General features: G+C 37.2%; 1 protein-coding gene across 1 annotated transcript in view; it reads right to left on the bottom strand.

The window, feature by feature from the left end:
- Positions 1 to 2167: 2167 nt before the first annotated feature.
- The window catches only part of sytl5 (synaptotagmin like 5), a 63933-nt gene continuing 44665 nt past the window's right edge, over positions 2168 to 21435 (bottom strand). Inside the window, exons 6-17 of the mRNA XM_015399138.1 lie at positions 20010 to 20124; positions 19785 to 19914; positions 16519 to 16619; positions 15828 to 15923; positions 14751 to 14816; positions 11101 to 11279; positions 10920 to 11022; positions 10670 to 10831; positions 10479 to 10587; positions 5743 to 5881; positions 5029 to 5237; positions 2168 to 4081 (exon numbers count right to left, since the gene is read on the bottom strand). Of these exons, the coding sequence (XP_015254624.1) occupies positions 3939 to 4081; positions 5029 to 5237; positions 5743 to 5881; positions 10479 to 10587; positions 10670 to 10831; positions 10920 to 11022; positions 11101 to 11279; positions 14751 to 14816; positions 15828 to 15923; positions 16519 to 16619; positions 19785 to 19914; positions 20010 to 20124 (1552 nt within the window). The 3' untranslated portion in view covers positions 2168 to 3938. The remainder of the gene's footprint in view (positions 4082 to 5028; positions 5238 to 5742; positions 5882 to 10478; positions 10588 to 10669; positions 10832 to 10919; positions 11023 to 11100; positions 11280 to 14750; positions 14817 to 15827; positions 15924 to 16518; positions 16620 to 19784; positions 19915 to 20009; positions 20125 to 21435) is intronic.

Genomic DNA, 21435 nt, shown 5'->3' with positions numbered 1-21435 from the left:
ATTTAAGATTTTGAGAGGACTTCACCATTGAAATTCGTGAGAGCTATAGTTACACTGACAATGCCCACATGCATGGCAGTTGGATGTTATAATACAACGTGTAAAAGTGGAAAAAAAATGTATTTCACCTTTCCGATTCATGATCCTCCACGGACGGGTTACTGCGGTCCTGGTCGTTAGATTGCCAACTTGAAGAGCGAGGATTTCACATAAACTTCTTGCTAGAGAAAAAACATGTCACATGTAGTCAACATTTCGAGGAATAATGTTTTCAAGATGACTAAGATTATACACCGTTGTGACAAACACCAGATACAGCAGTGGGACTTGCTCAACAGCCAATACGGCACCTAGACATCACCGACCAGTAGGTGGCAGTAGTGCTCTTTGACAAACATGGTCTCCTGTAAAGCACATTCAAATGAAATTACTCTTAATTAAAAACACTTATCATTAATTGTACGGTATGTAATAATTTTATATTTTAAAGTACTTTCATAAGTTAGAATTCTGAATATGACCGGCCTTTTACTTAAAATTGTATTATATTGCATATATATATATATATATATATATATATATATATATATATATATATATATAGGGGTTGACTGGCGCTTATTGGGGCATTGTACCCAATCTCTAGTGGGGGGGATTGGTGTTAACTCCCTTCTGACCCTGGGTCCTGGTTCCCCCATGCAAGAACAATGGTTTTGTATCTCGTCAATTTTTAAGTTGTGAGAGCAGTTGTTATTTGTGGATAATGGAGCATTGAATTACTAGTGGTTTCACAGTGAGTTTGGCCTGTGGGTTTATAAAGTGACCATTTCTCCTACAGAAATTCAAAGGAATAAATTAATAGGAGTTTCTTTCATGCTACATTTTTATCTCGTACTGCCGCTCTTCTATAAAGTTCCTGGAGCTCATGGATTGCACATAAAAAATAGGGGGGAAAAAACTCCCAACATAATCAACAAAGTCTTCTAGGCGAATGGCCATGTTGTGCAGTACACTTTACATTTTCATAGGATGAGATGAAGAGTGTTCAGACCTTTTAAAACTTAAATATTTTAAAAAGCTCCTTCCCAACTTGACCCTTGAGCTTTCTGCTTTATTCCCTGGTCTTCCTGTTGCTGCCTCTGCTCTTGTGATCTGTAACAAACCTCACAGACCTTCCCAGTGTACCTGGATCTATATTGTGTTAAAACTCTTGAGTAAAACAGGCGGATTCTATTTATTAGACGACCTCTGGAGGTGGGCAGTATGCTGGGCAGATTTCAGTTCAGGTTTTATTAAGTTTTTCTTTCAACTTTATACTAATAGAGCTAGAGTGAACATTGCTGTGGATATATTTTCCTACCTTGTACTAGCAGAAAGCAATAACGCATTTGCAGAACAAAACAAGTTTCTATCAGGAGGCTTGTTTTGATTTTGAATGCCACATTTTATTCTATTGTAATCTATTTACTTTTTTTTTTATACAGGTAAACTATTTTATACAGGTAATCTATTTTATTTTTAGACATTAATTTTTAAGAAAGACGTGTTTGAAAAAACAAAAGCAAGGCACAAAAGAAAATTTGTCTTGTTATTTTAGAAATATAAATTGTCCTAAATGAATCAGGTGTCCATAGATTCAGAGTACTTAATGAAATATGAGAGCTGGACTAAAGGAAAGGTATAAGGATAGCTAAGGCGGAAGCTGTCCAAGAACAGCTTTATGGATGAAAATGTACGTATGCATGAGTTCAGGTTAGAAGTTCAGGTAAAACAAATATCAAAGATATCAATTATTTAAGAGCAGGCACAGCTATAGCTTTATATTCTAGATTTTGTTTGACTTAAGCTAAAAAAAAAAAAAAGGTTGGTGTGCTTTTTCTACAAAGGCTGGTTGTAGCTGAATGATCTTCTTGGTGTGAGAAAATGAATCCCATTTTTTTGTTAAATGACTAATGCATGCTTTTAACCAGTATTCATTGTGTGCAGGGAAGCAGGAAAATATCTAGAACTAAAGAAAGACTTTTTCACACCACATTTCTTAGGGCCTAGGCCTAGAAGAAGTGTTTTTCTTTTACTGAACCTTTGTCTAAATCCGTTTGTTTAAATCATATGTCTAATAACAAAACAAACAAGCAGAAATCAATTGGAAATTGTTTAATATCAGTAATATTCTCATTAAACAATAAAACAATTATATAGTCTATGGAAAGATGCATTTGTTTCAAAATATTCTTGAAGCACATTTCAGAGAAAATAAGGTTGAGGAGTGAGTTTTAATGGTCAAAACCAGACAAAACAGAAAGGGTACATGCGGCACAGAAAGGGTTTCCTCTGTATTGAGAAACTGCATGATCTTTTTTGGTCATGCGAAATGGTCAGCACATGAATTATGGGTATTATTACTTCATATCTCTAACTGGGAGTTTAGAGCAGATGATTTACAGAGACCCGGAGAATATAACTGGCATTTTACATGAGATGTCAAATTTCATAAAGGTTTTATATTCAGCAGTCATCACAGGACAAATGATCGCAGCAATGACAAGGTCACCGTCTGACTATCTGTGGCTCACTATCGGCCCCCCCTCCCTGAGATAATGGCTGCTCACGTCGGTGCTGACTCACTCTGTAACACACAGACCCGGCTCAGGGTTCCTGAGAACACTGCAGATCACACTTTCTCCTCTAGGTGTAAAGTGATAGCAGCATCAGTGCTTTATGTAGCTTTTTTGTGTTTATACCTTGATATGCAATTCATATGAACACACTGATACAGTGTTATGTAAATTTACAAAGAAGCTGGTCTAAATGTTCTAATCAGACAAGAGTTTGTGCCACATTTGATATATTGTCATTAAACCAGAGGGGAAAAGCAGCCAACCTCAATGTATTTACAGACATGGTGGTTTCTAAACCACTATTAATTCAATTATAAAGCGTATAAAAGAGACAAAATAACAGCCAGCTAAAGCACAGAAACCTATTTAAGGAAAGGCTCATGTCCAGTTATTTCAGCCTGCAGATAATTTTAATTAACAACAACAATAACAATAATTTAACTTTATTGATGTCACATTGAAGAAATTTACCTCTGCATTTAACCCATCCCCTTTGGGGAGCAGTGAGCTGCCATCATGGGGCATCCGGGGAGTAATCAGAGTGGGCTCGGTGCCCAGAGTGGCAGTCTGTGGGAGTGGGACTCGAACTCAGAACCTCAGGGTTCCAAGCCCTACACCACTCCCTCCTAATTGACTGTGTTTACATCTTTATTTACAGCATGGAGCACTTCTTAATTAGCATTAAGGGTAAATAAATGGATGGAAGTCATAGAGGGAAAGGGAAAGTCACCCTCTCTGGTTCATGGTTTGATGCCACTGTTACATGGGTATCTTTTATTATGTGTCCTCTTTCAAAAGGCCTTGCTGCTTTTCCCCTCATTATGCAGTTCTGGCAATGATCTATATCTATATTTATAAGCAACTTGGCTTGGTTGCCAAAAAAGGGAATGTTCACATACATTATTGACCAATGCCTCCTCTAGTACAACTTTAAACGCCTCAATTAGCAGCTACTACATGCAGAAACGGCCCACAGATGAGACGAGAACAGAGACATCGGGGATCACCATGTGCTTATCTAGAAGTTACAGTAAGTTAAATACGAACAGCAGTAAACGGTAGCAGTGTTTGGTCAAGACAGATGCTTGGGGAGAAAAGTGGTGGATGTGTTGGTGAGTCAGTAAGGCATGACCGGCTGTGGGGGGCAGGAGAGGACATCTGAGCAAGAAGGAAAGTACAGAGGGAGATGGTCTCATTAAAGTCACTGTTTGCTTTTCTTCTCGACCGATTTGCCTCTCCAGCTTACTCCCCATAACTTCAAACCACTTCCTTCGCTTTCCTCCCTGTAATCCACCTTTGCAGTTGTGCTTCAGTTAAGGTTCATGTGTTGCACTTGCGCATGCTTGACCGCAGCATCAGAGTACACTCTTGAGGTACCTCTGGGTTTTCAACCATTCGTTGCCAAACCTCCTTTTCTTCCCCATAGGAGTCCATCCAATCCACCTCTTTCCCATAGCTTTTTCCTTTAAGAAAATGAGACAAACACAAATATTTGTTTTTTTAGTTTGTTAGAATACAACAAATGGCTCCTGAGAATGTTCTAGTCTCGTTGGGTTTAGCATCATTAGCATATATAAAAATATAAATATTGATAATGGCTATGATTATCATAAAGCTATGCAAAGTTTAAGATGTTTTAAAGTGATGTTTGAAAATATCCTAGTTTAGATCATCAAAAAGTCAAATATATATATATATATATATATATATATATATATATATATATATATATATATATATATAAGATATGTGCCCGCTAACATTTACTGTAAGAGTATTCAGTCCTATAAAATGTAATCAGTTTAATCACACTTAAGTCACTTCACCATCAAAAGCCGTAATGTATCTTAAAAGGATTTTAAATGAAGACAAATATATTTAGAAATTTGGAGTGAAAGGAAAATTACAAGTTTTCTTTTTTTTTATTTACAAGCGGTATTCAGAACATTTTACTGTAATAAACACTCAATGAACTTTGTGCAGATGTACCTTTTTAGATTACTTGCAAAAAGCATTGTTTAACACCAAATGTACAAAGATGCTTATCTATGTATGTCATTAATAAGCAGTCTGATCTGATCTTAAAATGGATGAGGTTATGTTAAGCTTAATCCTTCACCCAAAAAAAAAAAAAAGCAGACAGAGCTACAAGCGTATACTTTAGACCAAAGCTTACCTATTTGTTAGAATTGAAACAGTATTTTTCAAAGAATTGGAAAATATTCTTAAAAACCAAGTGGCTGGATGTCTCAAGGGGTTGAATATAGGTATTTTCTTCAGTCTAAAACCCATATATCCACAAATGTTTAAGTGAATAATGTCATAATATATAAAAAAGCTCCAGTTGTGTGAGAACGTTTGCAAACCAGTTTACAAGCCTTCCTTATAACCTGTTACTTTGTTCCCCTACCTGACCCAGCTCCCAGCCTGACTCCTCCCAGGAACACGTTGCTGGACAAAGCCTCTTTGTCCCACACAGTCAGCTCAAGGCAGATGTTGTCTAGGTCTCCATCCTGCAGGCCACAGTAGGTGAAGGTGTGGTTCCACTGTGGGTTCACGGTGCGTCGCTCCACCGCTGTTTTGTGCTTGGTAGACTTGTTATTGTCTGGTAGGAGGTACCTAGCACAAAAAGTTTACAAATTATCCTTAACCTACTGTGTGTTGCATGAAGAGCTGCTAAATAATTAAATCTTAATGCAAATACTCTCAAAATGCAAAATAAACAGGGCAAAAATATTATCTGTAAAAAAACAATTGAAGAACACAATAAATAAAATTTGACTATTAAGAAATGCAGAAACAAGGTCACATACAAGCAAAGCTTAGTGAATAAGAAGAACCATAAAGAAGTCAGAAATATTTGCATCTTCCTTTGAATTGGATTTTGGACAGGATTGTCCAGATTTTTAATCTGATAAAGCCAGGATCATTAATAATTATAACTTAATGAAACCTTGACAAGATTTTCTAAATGTTACAATAAATTATCAACATTTAATGACAGTAACAGTCAATTATTTTATATTCATCCGTTATACATGATAATTTTTTTACCTATTAGTAAATGGAACAGCATTTTTTTTTCCTTCAAACTTCCCAAACTCTGACGGGACTCTCATCTCACCCTTTCACAAATGGATCCGATGTGCCTCCAGACTTGACAGCAGTCAGATTTTTGGCCCCTTTGACCAACAGCTCAACCATGCCCCCTTTAGGCAGCATAAAACTGCTCGTCTTCTTGCCTTTGAGGAAGCTTTTCTTCACTGTAAACGGGTGAGAAAAGAAAGAGAATAATAAACATTTGTCAGCACACATGTATTTGGAGTAGCACCTCACAGGCTTAAAAGTGTTGGGAGTAAAAAGCCGTATGTTTAAAAGATTTGAACCAAGGCAAGAGGAAGTTCCCCTTGTAGGTGTTGACAACTGGAAAATTAGCTGTAAATAAACCAAAACACGCAAACAGAAATGTTCTCGAGAACTCTCAGAGGGTTCAACACTTCTGCACCTTAAAGACCAAAACTAAAAATGCATTCACACAAACAATGTGTGAATTAAATAAATATTTCAAAGGCTTTAATAGCCCACTGAGAAATTAGAATGGTGAAAAGTATTACTCAGTTGGTTTGTAACATAGAATAAAAAAGAAATTTCTTGGATTCCTCGTCAGTTCATATAAAAACATTCAGCCTCTGAATGACCAAGAGCAACCTTAAACCTTAATACTAATCAGAGCTGTGGGAGTGATGGCTGTCTGGAGGAATAAATCAAAGGATGACTGTGGCAGATGGCATCCAGTGGTGTTAAGGATGGAATAATACCTCCATTATTAAGTGCAGACAGCATGGTGGATTGTGTCATAACCACTGAGCCTTTTTACATTTAAAAAGAGATTTGAATTTGAAGATGTTTGGGATTAACAAGTTAAACTGCTTATAAATGTTCTGCTCAGTTTGACATATACCAGTTTTTACCCAGCTTACTCACACATTGCAGTTTAAACCAATCAGATAAATCGATCTTGTTACAAAGAAATTCTAGAGGTTAAGGTAAACAAGCAATACCTGAAGAAGTTTTTTGTTCAATCTGAATGAGCTTTTCTTTAATTAATTTTAAGGCTTGGTAATTTTTTTGTAAAGTAGAAGGAACTCTTTTTATCTGAATAAGTGCGTTCACTTTGATTATTGGTAATAATTTGGCCTTTAAGACATACCCTTAAAACTTTTAATGGAAGCATGTTCTTTATATTGAACTTTACATACACATAACTTCAAGTGATAGAAAAAGTAAAGAAAATGTAAAAAAAAATCTTAAATGTTAGAATGAAATACCAATTGTAAAAGCTGGAAAGTTGACTTTTTTAGGTCTGACAGACGTTATCGGGGAAGCAGCCATTGTCAGATTCATAGTTAAAATAAGTTCCATACAGCGTCTCACAGCATCTACTTGACCCAAAACATTGCATAACACAATAATTGATTATAAAAATGAATGGTCTGTGGCAGTGGAGGCTGGCCAATAGAGGGCAAAAGTGCACCTCCCCACCCACCCGATGACCTTTATTAACATATAAAAAGACAAATAAAAATGTCATTATTAAAATTAAGTATTTCAAAATATATGAATATATTTATTACATGCGCAAGATAAATATTTAAACTTAAATGACGATAAAAGCTGTTTCCTTTATTATTGGACCGGTGACGTATTTCCGCCCTAGGGCACAAAAATCTTTTGCCATCGTCTCTTTATAAAAGTTGTACTGTACATGCACAGTAGCTCTTCTGCAATGCAAAAGGCTGGGAGAGTTTGGGAACCAGGGGAGCTGCGCCCCCCGAGCTGACAGGAGCTGTTGTCACAGTCATAGTGTGGCTGGCTGACAGGTCGAGTCACGGGAGTGAAATCCCGTTAGCAGGCATCCCCAACCTCGGTCCTCGAGGCCCGCTGTTCTGCATGTTTTAGAGGTTGCCTTTCTCCAGCACAGCTGATTATAATAATTGTATTAGACCAAAAGCCTGTTAATCAGCTTTCAATTAAAATGAGCTGTGCTGGAGCAAGGAAACCTCTAAAACCTGCAGGACAGCGGACCTCGAGGACCGAGGTTGGGGCTGCCTGCCTTAAAGCAAGCCTACCAAGAGAAGCTGGAGATGAAATCGTTTGGACCTGATCAGCCGAACATCAAAATCAATCAAAGTCCAAAGACAGAGGAGATGGTACACTCTGTCTTTTTCCAGGACCTGGTTTAGCTACAAGGCTTGGCTAACTGCATGCAGCGAGGCTAATGCTTTATTCTGCTTTCCCTGCCTCCTTTTTCAAATGTCAGGATCTGACCCAGCATGGAAAAACAAAGGAAGGACTGATTTAAAGCACTTTTTAGAAAAGGCAAAGAAGCATGAACAATCTGGGATTGACATGGAAAATAATATAGTGTATTTTTTCTAAATGTTAATTTTTGGTATATATTTAAAAAAAATACAGCTGACTAATAGCTTCTCCATTATTAAACTAGCAAATATTTTTTTTAGGTTTGTGACACAATATTGGACAATGCAAAACACAGATTTGTCTTCAAAAAACCTCAGAAGGGCAAGAGTTGTGTACAAAAAGTAAACCTAGAATAGAAGAGAATAAAATAGAATAGAAAATCTCTTTATTGTCCCACAATGGGGAAAATCCTGGTGTTACAGCAAAAGAAAGATAACAAAAGTGGTAACACAAATGTTGACCTTAGAAAAGTATATAAAAATAACATAATAGTAAGGAGTTTAAAAAAATGTAAGAAACAAATAACATTCTGTACTGTAAATTATTTTTACAATATAAATACTTTGCACCAGGAGAATAAATAACCAATATACAACCGTGGACCTGCACATGAACTTTTTTATAATATTTTTTGTTTTTGGCATTCATATAAATATACTGACACGATAACTTAGTTAACGTTTGATTGGTTGTTAGCATATGTCTATTATGAATTTATAGCCCCCCCTGGAGAAAACTCCACCAGCCACCACTGGTCTGTGGCATCCTAGACTATTTATTTGTATTATGGTATGACTCCAATTTTGGAACATGGCAGTTTAATCCTGATAAAATATAGTTTTTTTTCTAAGGGGATTCTAAGGGGAGCAAAAGCCAAAAGACGTGGAGGTTATACTTGAGCAAAAATAATTTGCGTGCAAAATGTTCTCAGGTGGAGGAAATACATAACGTTTCAGCTTCTATTTATAGACAGCGATTGGAGTTTGTGCAGGTGCAAATGCTACTAAACAGAAAAAAACAATCATTGCACTGTAAGTATAAAAAAAAAGTTTGAGTTGTGTTTTGTCCATTGCATTTAAATGACCAAAACTTAACTTTTCCTCAACAGACATGAAGATGACACACTGGTGTGAAATATTTTCAAAATTTTAGCCATTGGATCCAATGATCTAGTAGTAATTTTGTGAATACAATCAGAGACAAATTTAGATTTTTGTTTTACCTTTAATATCTATGAATCTATTTTCCCACACTTAGAAATATGGTTACATTATGAACTTGGCAGGAGGAAAGATAAGGCAGCCAAGTAGAGAATATAATCTCAGCTGTTTTTCTTTGGCTCTGCAATAATTGGTGATGAAAGGAGAGCAAGTAAAGACAACTTTTTTAATAGTGACTTATTGGATCAGGTGGAAATGAGTGGTTAATAATAGCTCAGACAGGGTTGGAAAAAATTTGTGTCCATGCTTGTTAAAAACGATCGGCTCGCTGGTGGGTTACTCATTATTATAAACTCATGCTGTGCTGCCAAACACTGTTCTCACCCTTCCTTTAATAGTTCAGTGACAAACTTCCAGACTTAAAAAAAAAAAAAAAAACAGAACACAGCTAACTATTTCAAATGAATAAGAAATATAAACCCAAACTTTTATAAGTTGCAGTCCTGGTTAAAGGTTTGCATGAATTTATCATGGGCACAGATGCTAAATCAGTTGTTGGGTTTTATTGCTTTGTTTTACCATTTTGTTTTTCTAGGAGAAAACGTTCTCAAGTGTGAATGAATATTAAATAATTTGCTTCTTTCCGCACTGAGTAAAAATTATACATAGTTGGTTAGATTTCCCTTTGCAAACTGGTATAATTCTGTAGTAGTCTGGTAGCTCACCACCATCAACTTATGAATGTGTGTGTAAATGGGATGATTGACGGAAGGTAGTGTGAAACTCTTTGCTGTCCTTCAATCTTTTGATGTGCTATATAAGTACAGGCCATTCACCATTTACCACATTTCTAACAAATAAGGGTCTATCCATATGCTTAATGTTAGCCTTCTTTGTTTATTTTAAATTCAGCTTTGATGTTGCTTTGAGATCCTTGTCCTGTTGGAACACCAACCTTGTTTAACCTTTTAGCCGTTGATTAAAAGTAAAATGAAGAATGTAGATATAGTCTTCCTTCAGAGTTTAATCCACTGTGCAAAGCACCACTAGTGCTACTTGCACTGAAGCAAATCCTCAGCATTACCTGTTCATTACCGGTATTCTCTTTATTGTTTCCAAATAACTTTATCTAGGTCTGTCTGACTATGAGGATGTTTCCCTAAAGGATTAGGACAAACAGGTTTTGGGGTTTCAGCTTATTTCTTTGTTGCCAAAGTTTAACCCCCTAACGATCTTAAACTTCCTTAATTTGTGGAAGGTGATAAGTGCAGTTTCTATTTTATGATAGGCTCATGTTTTGGTATTTCATGTGTTTCTGAACAGAAGACTTCCTAAACTGATTTTCTGTCATCCGCATCTGACATGTCAAACATATCAGTCAGAGTTATACTAGAAACTGGGATATTTATCATGGAGATCAGCTCAGTTAGAAACCTACCTTGAACCTGGTCCAGAGGAAGCATGAGGTTCTTTTCTGCAGGTATATACTTCAACACGACAGTCAACTCTCCTTTGTACTGCATCGCGGAGTCGTTGCAGCTATCTACCTACACACAGATGCACAAAATACACTAAAGCACCAGAAACTGTTTGGTTTAAAAGAACAACACAGACAACAGGGTGTCCTACCCTGGGCTGCAAAGTGTACCACTCCTCTATCTGAGAGTCAAACTCCCAGGAATCAAAGGTCAGCTCCACTTCTCCCAGGAAGCTGTTGTATCCAAACCGGTCATGGTGCCACACAGAAACCTGCAGGGTTCGGGTCTCCAGCTGCGAGTGGCTGATCACGTACTGAGAAACACAGGGAAACAACAGCTTGCAACAGTGCAATAGGACAGATTTCATTCAGAAACAACAGCGGGGTTTTTCTTTAACTGACTCTCAGGTTCTCATTGAAAACAGGGTTAACGGTGTTGGGTCTGATGCTTGTCTTCCTCTTGCTCTGGCGTGATGTGTCAGGAAGCAGGTAAGTTTTCACATATCTGCCAAAAACAAAGCATATTTTTTTGGAGTTTCAAAATGTTTTCAGTTGTGATCAGATCAACTCCAAGCAATCTTACGCGTCTGTGCGCTGCCTCCTCTCATCTCCGGTTGCCAAGTTGTAACACTTTTTCACAAGGACATTCAGGGCACCAGTTTTGTAGCTGTAGCTGATGTTCAGGAGGATCTCGCCACTTACCCTGGCATTTCCGTAGTCACCGGTCTCACTGTACATGCTCATCATGCTGTTTAAGCTGCTCTGTGGGGCCAAGACAACAGACAAAATATGAGCGTTGGGGTGGTTGAAGGACGCATCCTAGTCCGGGTCATGTCATCAACACTTCAGCTTTTGGGTAATAGAGATAGAATGATTACTTATGGTACAAAATGAGGTGTGTTTGTTTTTATTGGAAAAGCAAAATAAAAAAAATAAAAAAATCTGTCTAATAATGTGAAACGAATCAAAAATAGTACCAAATATATTGCCATTTATTAACTAATCTAATCTGAAAAGTTTTCTATTTAAAGCTCCTAATATATCTAAATATGCCTAAAATAATGATCCCATCATTTACGTCTAAAAACGATAACATTAAAAGGACCAAGTGCAACTAATTTTGCTTTTTATTAGCAAAAATCAAATATTACTTTTATAAATGCATTATTCTCCAAAATCCTCATACCAGTCACATAGGAAATGGGAGCGTTTATAGCTAAGATTGAGTTGTTTTTACTATATAGGTGGAGGTGCTCCCAGTGGAACATGCTGTGTTCAGTCCCCATGTTTGGCTACGATAGAAGATAGGGGAAAAAGTTGAACACACCGGATCCGTACGACTTTTTAATCTCCGATCCAATTTTTTGGATCCGGCTAGGCCGGGTGAACAGATTCTTTTCCCCTCTGTCTCTGTGCTATACACAGATTAAAACAATATCCCACATTTGACTTGGACAGATTATGAAAAGTAAAAAAAAACAAAAAAAAAACACTGGCGCATTCTTTAAAGCAAGGCCCCACTTAACGAGTCTATACAGCATCTCAAACCAGACCAGATAGAGAATGTTTATATACATATCAAAATCATAGTGAGATCTATGTCTAAAGAAAAGAAAAAACAGCAATAAATGCCGTGGGACATTTGTCTTCCTGTCAGACCCATAAAATTTCCGCTAAATTGCTGAGTGGTCCGACTAAAATAGACCTGGGGTCTATCTCAGTCGGACCTTGACGATATAGACCAGCGTATGCCTGACGTACAAAAATCTGGCAAAAACGCTGGCATATGTTGGATAAGTTATGGGTACTTTTTGTGTAAGTTATGAGCATGCTGGTGAGTGTAATAGATCTTCCCTGCTTTCACTCCCACAGCCAGGACCAACAAACTTCCTAGCAGACAGGAAGCACCTGGACTGCACATCTTTTTATGCAGTCCAGGTGCCTCCGGGCACCTGAGGGGAGCAGCTTTACCTGATGCTTAGTAATGTCCATGAAATAATGCAAAAGCATAATTTAATGCCCATTACGCTGTGGCGTGTCATGCATAAGTTAGGCTGTTGTTGGACATAAGTTCTGTACTCGTTATGAATGCTCCATGTATTCGCCCAAAATTGAAAAAAATACATTGAAAGTTCAGCGTATGCTAGCATTTTAGAAGATTCTGCGACGTCAAGAATATGCTGTCTATATAGGCGAGGTGTGACAGTCCCCAAACCTTCAATCAGCACAACCTCGTCTGACACAATTTTCTGTCAGATCACTGTGTTCTGGCCTTTAACCATTTATTTAAACTGCTTTTGTAGAGGAGAGGTATAAAACACGTTTTCTGTTGAGATAGAGGCCCACCAATACTCATTCCTCTTTCTGGGCTAGAGTATTGGTGATTGGTTATAACCAAGAAAATAAAAAGAAGTAAGAATCGGAAGAACACGAGAGTCTACATTGGTGTAGCTTTTACTAGGAGAACACAATTATCAAGAGAACAGGGCATCAAACTGACATTAAGGTTGCAGATTTTCCCCTCTACAGGTAAGTTTATCCGATATAACAGTAAATTTGGTGTTATGTTAGAAACAGAGCAGAGTATTCCAACAACTTCTCTGTTCTCCAGGCCGAGTCGTTGAGTTTGTTTGCCTAAACTGAATAAGTTTCCTTTGCAACAGTTGCTGTTATTCTTCACATAAGTCATAACAGCATACGCTTCTTCCGAGAGATTTTCTATGCGTTTCATCATTTCTTTCAGCTGATTTATTAAAGGCGATGGGGGTTGATGTCTTTCCTCTGGTCAGAAAGAATAGACCACTGTAATATCAGTTTCTCTTCATGATTTATTCAATAGAGCTGCAAGCTTTCTAACACTAAAACATATCTCAGATAATAATTATGTCAAGACAATATGTCGCCAACCCCCCTTGATAAATCAGGTAAAAAATGAATATGAAACAAGAAAATGGCATCAATAAAAAATGAATTATGTATTGTTCTGTACCTCATCACCTGACAGGACACTTAAACCCTTAGGATGTTGACGTTGCGACATTTATGGCACTCTGCAGCTTCAGCAGCAGATATGGCAAGCTTAATGCCAAGGCACCAGAGAGGGCTTCTTTCTTATTAATTTGTAATAAATTTAGAGCATCACAAGATAGCAGTAAATTCTACAAACTGGGGCTTTAATAACGATTATTTCGGTATTCATTTTTAAATGTACATATCTTCTTATTTTCGTGTTAAAGGTCCAGGTCAGGGACCCAGAGGGAGAGTCTGAACCTCTCCAGGACACAAACGCCAACAACCACTAAGTTATGGTCCTGAAGCTGCAAAGCAGTCCCAGATCATCACACTACCACTACCATGTTTTATTATGTCAATGTCATGATTGTTTTTACGAAATGCTTAGTTTCTTTAAGCCAGATGTAAATCAAGCCAGTCTGTATAATATTTTACCCAAGGTATATTGTTAGATTAGTTAGCCTTGCCTTTTTTTTTATCAGATTTTTTAAAATAAGAGTATATTTCTCTCTAATATTTAGGAACAAGAAAAAAAAATAGGTAAAGCAAATTCTTTGTCATACCACTGTTTAACCAGAATAACCTAAGTAGTAAAAGAAAAAAAGAATATCTACAGAAAGAGTAAAAGAAATTCAAAATGGAATCACGTTAAAGCTACTGCAATTATTTTAAAATTACTTATTTTACGTTTTGCAATAAGTTAACAGGTTTTTCCTCATTTTTCCTGAGCTGCATTATCTGAGATTTAGAGGCTGTTCTCAAACCCCATTTAAAGCTAAAAGAGGAAGTATAATTTGGTTCTCTTGCACAATACGTACTTGCAAACATCATTTCACAATGAAAAGATTCACCACAATGCCCACAGCAGGTAATAAGACCAACAGCTGGTAAACTGGAGGAGATAAAACTATCTGAACCTAACAGGAATTAATCCATGCCGGTTTTTCATACTGGGAAGTTTGTTTCACTCATTTCCCACAGCTTCCAACTGTGATGATGACTTTTCCTTTAATGTGTGAAGTTTAAAAAAACATGGGAGCAAGAATGAGCACAAATATCCAGTGAGCAAAGCAGATATATGAAGGAAAATCAATTTATTAATTTTACTTAATTTATTATTGAGTGATACATGCAACATTTATGCTTCATTGCTTTGCTGCTGTATCTTTAATGTATCAGTGAAAACAAGATCATGCAGAAAGGTTAAACGAGGAGACTTACAGTCTCTGCATCCGAGTCGGGGACATTAAGGTACCCCCACCGCCTTTCTGTGCCCGGAGTGGAGGACTGGATTTACAACAAACCAAGAGGAGAGGAAAGAAAGCAAAAGGGAAGAAACAGAGGTTGATGATGCATTAGAGATGGAGCCCGAATGTGACACCAAAAATCCCCATCATATACACACCGTTACCGTGGTGATTATAAGATGAAACCACAGAGATAAATCAGCAGTGAGAAAAGCCCAAATAAACAGCAGATAAGGAGTGAAGAGAGATGTTAATGTTCGTCTTACAGCACTACCTAACATATTTGCAATAAGAAAAAATATTCTATACAAAAAAACGTGAGCCTACTGAGAAGTGTGTCCATGTACTCATGTACTGTAAAATATGTGCACTCATTACTTGATTGAGGCTCCATTGGCATGAATTATTGCGTCAAAGTGGCACTGAAGCAAAACAATGTGTTCAAGAAGGGAGAAAGCACCCGAGTTAGGATTCCTAACCATTTATGTAGGGGATTTTTATGTTGTTGTTTTTTATTTATTTCTAACTTAGAAAAAAAAAAAAAAAAAAAACATAAAAATCCGTTATATAAATGGTTCCGAATAGTGCACCACTAGTAAATTCTAAATATCCAAAGTGACAGTTTTTTTATGAAATGTTAAAACTAATTATTAATCATGCATGTTTGCACCAAGGATCTGTTCACAAAACAAATATTGGTGGCAGAAATATTCTAAAATCCTGACCAACATCTAAGTTTTGTAGAAATAATACAGCAGGAATATCTTAATAACCCAGATAGAAGCAGACCTCCGTCATGGATGTTACACACAAAGCAGGAAGCCTTCACCTTCTCAAACTATAACTGCGTCATGTTAGTTTGCTCATATGCAGGATCCTGAGTGTGGGAGGTTTAATTGACATGGCTCATCCACTGTTGGCACAGTCAACACAAAGAGAGCATGTCCTTCTCTCAGGGCATGTGTACACATAGAACAAGTCCTTGTCTGAATAGCTTGAGAGAATGTAGGACCTTCCAGAACCTATTTGTCATCTCTAAATCCGCTGTTACCATTGATGCAGCGTTGCTGAGGCCTCCGCCCCTACTGAGACTGTGTGCCGACATCAGGGCGTCTATGTCTTCTTCTGCATCATCGTCAGAGAACTCCTGCCAACGACAGCATTCAGATCAGTCGGATGAGCATGACATCTGAAGGGCTGATCAGAGCATTGCTCCGTTCATGTTCCTGCAACAAGCTGAGTGGGTGGACACTGCCGGCCCCAGCCTTCATAAATTCAATCAAACAGGCAAAGTAATTTGATTTTCACGTTTTTAAAACATAAAACCATTGCTTTTTACAGTAAACTGGTGCGCATGACTGGAAGAGTAAGTAAAGGAAGAAAAAAACAAAACAGTAAGTGTGTCTCTGAACTCCACAAACGCAAATAGATGAAGACAAAACAAAGCAGAAACTACATCTGTTTAGATGCTCTTTGAAGTGAGCTCTGATGTGAAATTAGCATTTAGACCCACAGCTGACAATTTTCAGCAAGTTCATCGGCCCACACATCCCAAGTTTAATGCGGTTACACAACACACGTAGTAACACTGCAGGTCAGGACTTAAAACAGGTTCCAATTTAATATTTACTTCTTTTTTTACTTTAGTGTGAGATTAATCTGAATTTTTGCTGTTTGGGGTAAGGTTGCTGCAAAAGTGTGATCAATGAGCAGAAGAGATGAGAAAAAGCGACAGCGCTCACCGCTTCATTGAGCCCGGGGACTGAGCGGCTTCTGAGGCTGAGGGCGTCGTCGCTGTGTTCTGATCCTGGAGCTGACAGGTCCATCTCTGAGCGGCTGTGATCTGGTGCATGGGGGGAGGAGGGAGAGTGCAGAGAGATAAAGAAAGAGAGACAGCACTCCAAACTTAGTAGATCAAATATGAAAATATTCAAGTAGAAAAAGGAAAGTTTTACAAACCTCTCCATCAAACATTGTATCTACTGATGAGAGCTTTGTTTTATTATTGATCATCAGTCTTTACTAAATGTTTTATCCGAGTCTAAAACATTTATAAATTGCTATCCTCTCATTTAAACAGTTTTCAGTTTAACACTAAAACATAAAATAAATGACAAAGTCCTGAAAGTTTTTATGAACCTTAGACATCATGAATGAACCAATGAACAAGAACATTTCAGTTTTCAGTCACAGTATCTAGTTGCTGCATTTCTTTGCTCCAGTTCCATCACATTCAAAGGATGGGTACACTGTGTTCAGGGGTGCAGATGACGAAGTAAAGGGGTGGGGTGGGAAGAGGGTTGTTCAACCAAAGAGGATAAGAAATGAATACGTGCAACAATAGAAACATTAAATAGAATAGAAAATCAATTTATTGTCCCAGAATTGGGAAAATGTGGTATTCAGCAAAAGGCTATAGAAGAAGTGGTCACACAATGTGCACCTTTGAAAATATATAAAAAAAGTTTAGAATGTAAACCAATAAATAATGCACTGTACAGTGTCATTACAATATAAATGCTCTAAATCTATTAACCCCTGGCTTAACTTTTGCACATTTCCAACATTAAAGGTATAGAGGAGGATATCTTATTTCCGGGTACATCATCAAAATAAGTGGTCGTCCTAATTGTCAATCATTCTGGTGATATTTTTTCATAAGGCCATCCTATGTGATCGTCTTTTTTTGCGCATGCGCGATTTCAGGCTTTATTTGTGGTGAGCTATGGTTTCAGACAGCTATTGAAGCTCACCTTTCTCACTGCTGTTCTTGAAAATGGCAGAGGGTCGTAAGAGAAAAAATGTCTACGAATAGTATGAGAATAAAAGAAGAAGGCGCAGGCACCGTGTGATGGAGGAGGAGTTATGTGACCAAAAGGGAGCAAAAGGCAGTGATTATCTGTCCAAATGGTCGGTTAACTGAGTTCGCTATAAAGTCCACTAAATAGTCGCCACTCTATACAGTGATTGAGGAATTTAGGGGTTAGGGCGGACATTCGGACACAGTAAATTTGTAAGAGCTATTAGAACAGCGACTTTTAAACAGAGCTTGCACGACTATAAAATTGGCTTATGCATGCTCTTGCATGCATATAATAGGCGTTCTCTCCCGGGAGTGGGTACAGGGTTGTGCAGGTGCATATATTTTTTAAAGTGGAGAGGGCGGGTCTTTTAAAAAATTCACGAAAATCTTCCACAATGCCTTTCAGCAAAACGAGAAGAAATGTATTAATGTAAGTCTAACTAGGCTTCCCAAAATTACAAAAGGATGATTTCCCAGATCTGGGAACATCAGGCAACAGGTGATAGCTAAAGCTCTGAGATAAAAAGAACTTAAGACCAATCCTACGTGATCATTGTACATTGTACCCTATTAACATGCAAAAAAACATGTATTATTTACTTAATCTGACTCACTGAGTTGAAAATGGAGCTTCTGATAAAAATTCAACAAGACCAATCCCCCCTGCCGTCACCCACCCCACCCCCACCAATTCATTCATGAGCAGCTGAGCGGATATTCTGCGCATCCCAGTGGCATCGCAACATTGCAACAGCATCCCTAGAAGATGTAGTCAAAGGGAAGAGAGAGGACACTCTCTCTTAGTGTGAACATTTTTATAATGACTATAATTGACTTAAAAATATATATATTTTAATCTATTAATGAATTCAAGACAAATTTAGCACAGAGTTTCTGCCGTTTGAATCAACCAAATGTGGCTGCCTTTTTTAATCGATCGACATGATGTCAATCAGCTGTCAGATCATATTTCTAGACACCCTGGATGCATTTTTATTCATGGACAGCTTCTGCTTTTTTTATCTGCTTAATTCTAATTTGTTTTACTTGAATAGTGAAACAAGTGAAGAAGGGACAGTTAAGTATAAGGGCACAATCACATAAATCAGATTCACATCAATTAAAATCCTCGTTATTTGTTCAATAATGTCTAAAAGCTTGAAACTGATGATGAAAACTCTAGAAGCTGTAAACATTCTCACACATTGAGACATTTAAAATGAATGACAGTCCCAGTTAAACTGAATAACAACTTTAACATTAAATTCTATGGTGTTTAGCTTTGATTGGGCTTAAACAATACATCACACTAACTGAATGTTAATTACTGAGCATCTGAGCCAAATGGGATTTTTCCTGATCTTTGCAGGGTTGCTGCTGTTTCCTTCACTTGTAGTTTTTTTTTTTTTGCCAAGCTAATTGCCCCCAGGCTCTAACTCAGTACTTAAAACACTGAATTAAAATGGATTTCCCATCAGATGACTTGGACAAAAGAGGGAAGTTGTTTTTTTCTTTTCTTTTTGAAACCACTCAATTAGTCCTTAATGCATTTCAGAGCAAAAATAGATTTTAAATTTAGTATAGACAAAGACGGGTAGAAACAAAAACTTTGACCTAAGCTGCCACCTGTTGAAATAGAACCAAGATCAGACGACTCCTGCAGAAGGACAAAAATCCTTGCTCATCAGTTGCTGTGCTCATTAAATCAAACAAAAGAAATTTGATCAGAAATAAGGATATAAAAGACCATCCTCCACACTGCATGTATCTCCTGACATCTGTGGTCATGACAGGAGATCCTTGTTAAAGAATAACGGCACTAATGAAAGTCATTTTAAAACCTTTACACACTCCAGTAAGAAGCTGGGATAAAGAAGACAAGATTATAGTAAAAAGAACAGAAGAGCAACAGTTAGAGATGAAGGAGCCAAAGCTAATGGTGTAATTTGCGCAGACGTGACATCTGCTCCCAACAGAGGGACTAATTTTATCCTTTGTAAGGTTCTGAACATGGCAAGCTGGAGACTGTCTCTCTCCGAGACAGTCTAGCATCACCTCAGAAGTGATCTGCTGCTTCTAACACTTCTTGAAACTGTTAGTCTCTTATCCAAATGTTTGCGTATGTGCCTTCAGGGCCGTGAGATGACAAGCAGGAGTCGTGCTCCATGGATGTGGGGAAAAAAACAAACTGGTTAGTGTTGTTACCCGATGACACAGAAGCGCGGGAAACAGATATGGTCGGAGTGTCTGAGTTGGTGCGATGATGTCCCGTCCCCTCCTTTTCAGACAGACACTCACTGGAGCGAACACTGGCGACGCTTTCTGCTCCGTCAGGCTGCATTCAAACCCAAACAAACAAGATGTTAAAATAAATGTTAACTGAAACTTTATGAGCTGTTTTAAGTCTGTATGGGTGTTAATGTTGCTGACCCTGACCCTCCTGTTGTTGGTGGAGTTGGGTGATTTATCTGGAGTTTGGGAACGCAGATTGTTGGGGAGCGTTGGCAATCCAGAGGACTCTAAAGCCACTGCAACACCCCTACATTACAAGAAGCAAACCATTAAAATTTCATTCTCATTGGATTTAAAAGCTCTTATCAAAGGTTTGCATAAATTCATTCAAAAACAATCAATGGCTTTGAAGATTTTTTTAACTGGTAACTTTAATTTTTAAATGGGTTGGTAATAGGTTCACAAATATGATGTTATAGTCGACTTTCTTTAAACTATATACACATGCTTCTATAAAAGTAAATATCTCTTTTAACATTGGAATAAGTAATGTAAAGTAGTCCATAACTCTAGTATAATATCTTATCTAATAAAAAAAATATATTTTATAAAATGTGCTTTCATTTTCATTCCTCCTCATGGGAGTTGACCTGAATTCAGAATGAAATTAGATCCAGGATGTAAACATGCATGGGATACAAGTTGGCAGGCACTGCCATTGCAAACAAAGAAAATAGATAAAAGGTTTGCAGCAAGTGGCATTACACGATGAGCTGGTTTGTCAGTTTTAGATCACTTTTAGATAATGCTGACTACACTTTGAACGACAGAAGGATAGGTGCATTGGTGAAGACATTTTCAAGTGTTCATTAAATAAAATCTTCATAAATGGCAAATTTTAACAATAAATTAAAATTATTTATCACAATTAATTATCATTTTATTTCACAAATTCTGACAAAAAAAGACAGTCACATTAAATCCTTACAGACCCAATATAACATTCATAATACAACGATTTATGGAAACCTCTGACCTCTTTATAAAATATAATTAAAATTATAACATTGTAGCTCTGATGTTATGTTTAACATCAGAGCTACAATGTTTAACTGATACTCCTGAACCTGATAAGTTCGACTGTATTATCAAATGTGAACTTCTAAGCACATTATTTGTATTACACCTATTAAAACACTTATTCTTTTTAAATGAGATGCCTTTTAGTTTTTTCCCTTAATCTTAGCTTCTTATCTGATTTATTGCTCTCTTCAAACTTGAATTTCAGCAGTACTGATGCAGAACTGTGGCCTGGGTCTCATCAGGCCACTAAAACAGACCAATAAGAGCGTGGTTAGCTTCTCTGGAAGGGTTTTAGCCGATATAAACTCCGTTTTCACTGGAAACATTTAAATATTCAGGAGCAAACAGCAATCTCCAAGCCATTAAACAGAGAGTTTAATGCTTGTTATTTGCTCTCGAACTCTTTCAAGATGCCTCAGATTTTAACACAGAGGCAGTATATATATCTATATCTCTATATCTCTATATCTATAGATATAGAGATATAGATAGATAGAGATATAGAGATATAGAGATATAGAGATATAGATAGATAGATAGA

The sequence above is a fragment of the Cyprinodon variegatus genome, unplaced genomic scaffold (assembly GCF_000732505.1).
Source record: "Cyprinodon variegatus isolate N-32 unplaced genomic scaffold, C_variegatus-1.0 Scaffold991, whole genome shotgun sequence".
Taxonomy (NCBI): domain Eukaryota; kingdom Metazoa; phylum Chordata; class Actinopteri; order Cyprinodontiformes; family Cyprinodontidae; genus Cyprinodon; species Cyprinodon variegatus.
Note: the sequence above shows the minus strand (reverse complement) of the source record. Positions and strands in the feature narration are given on the sequence as shown.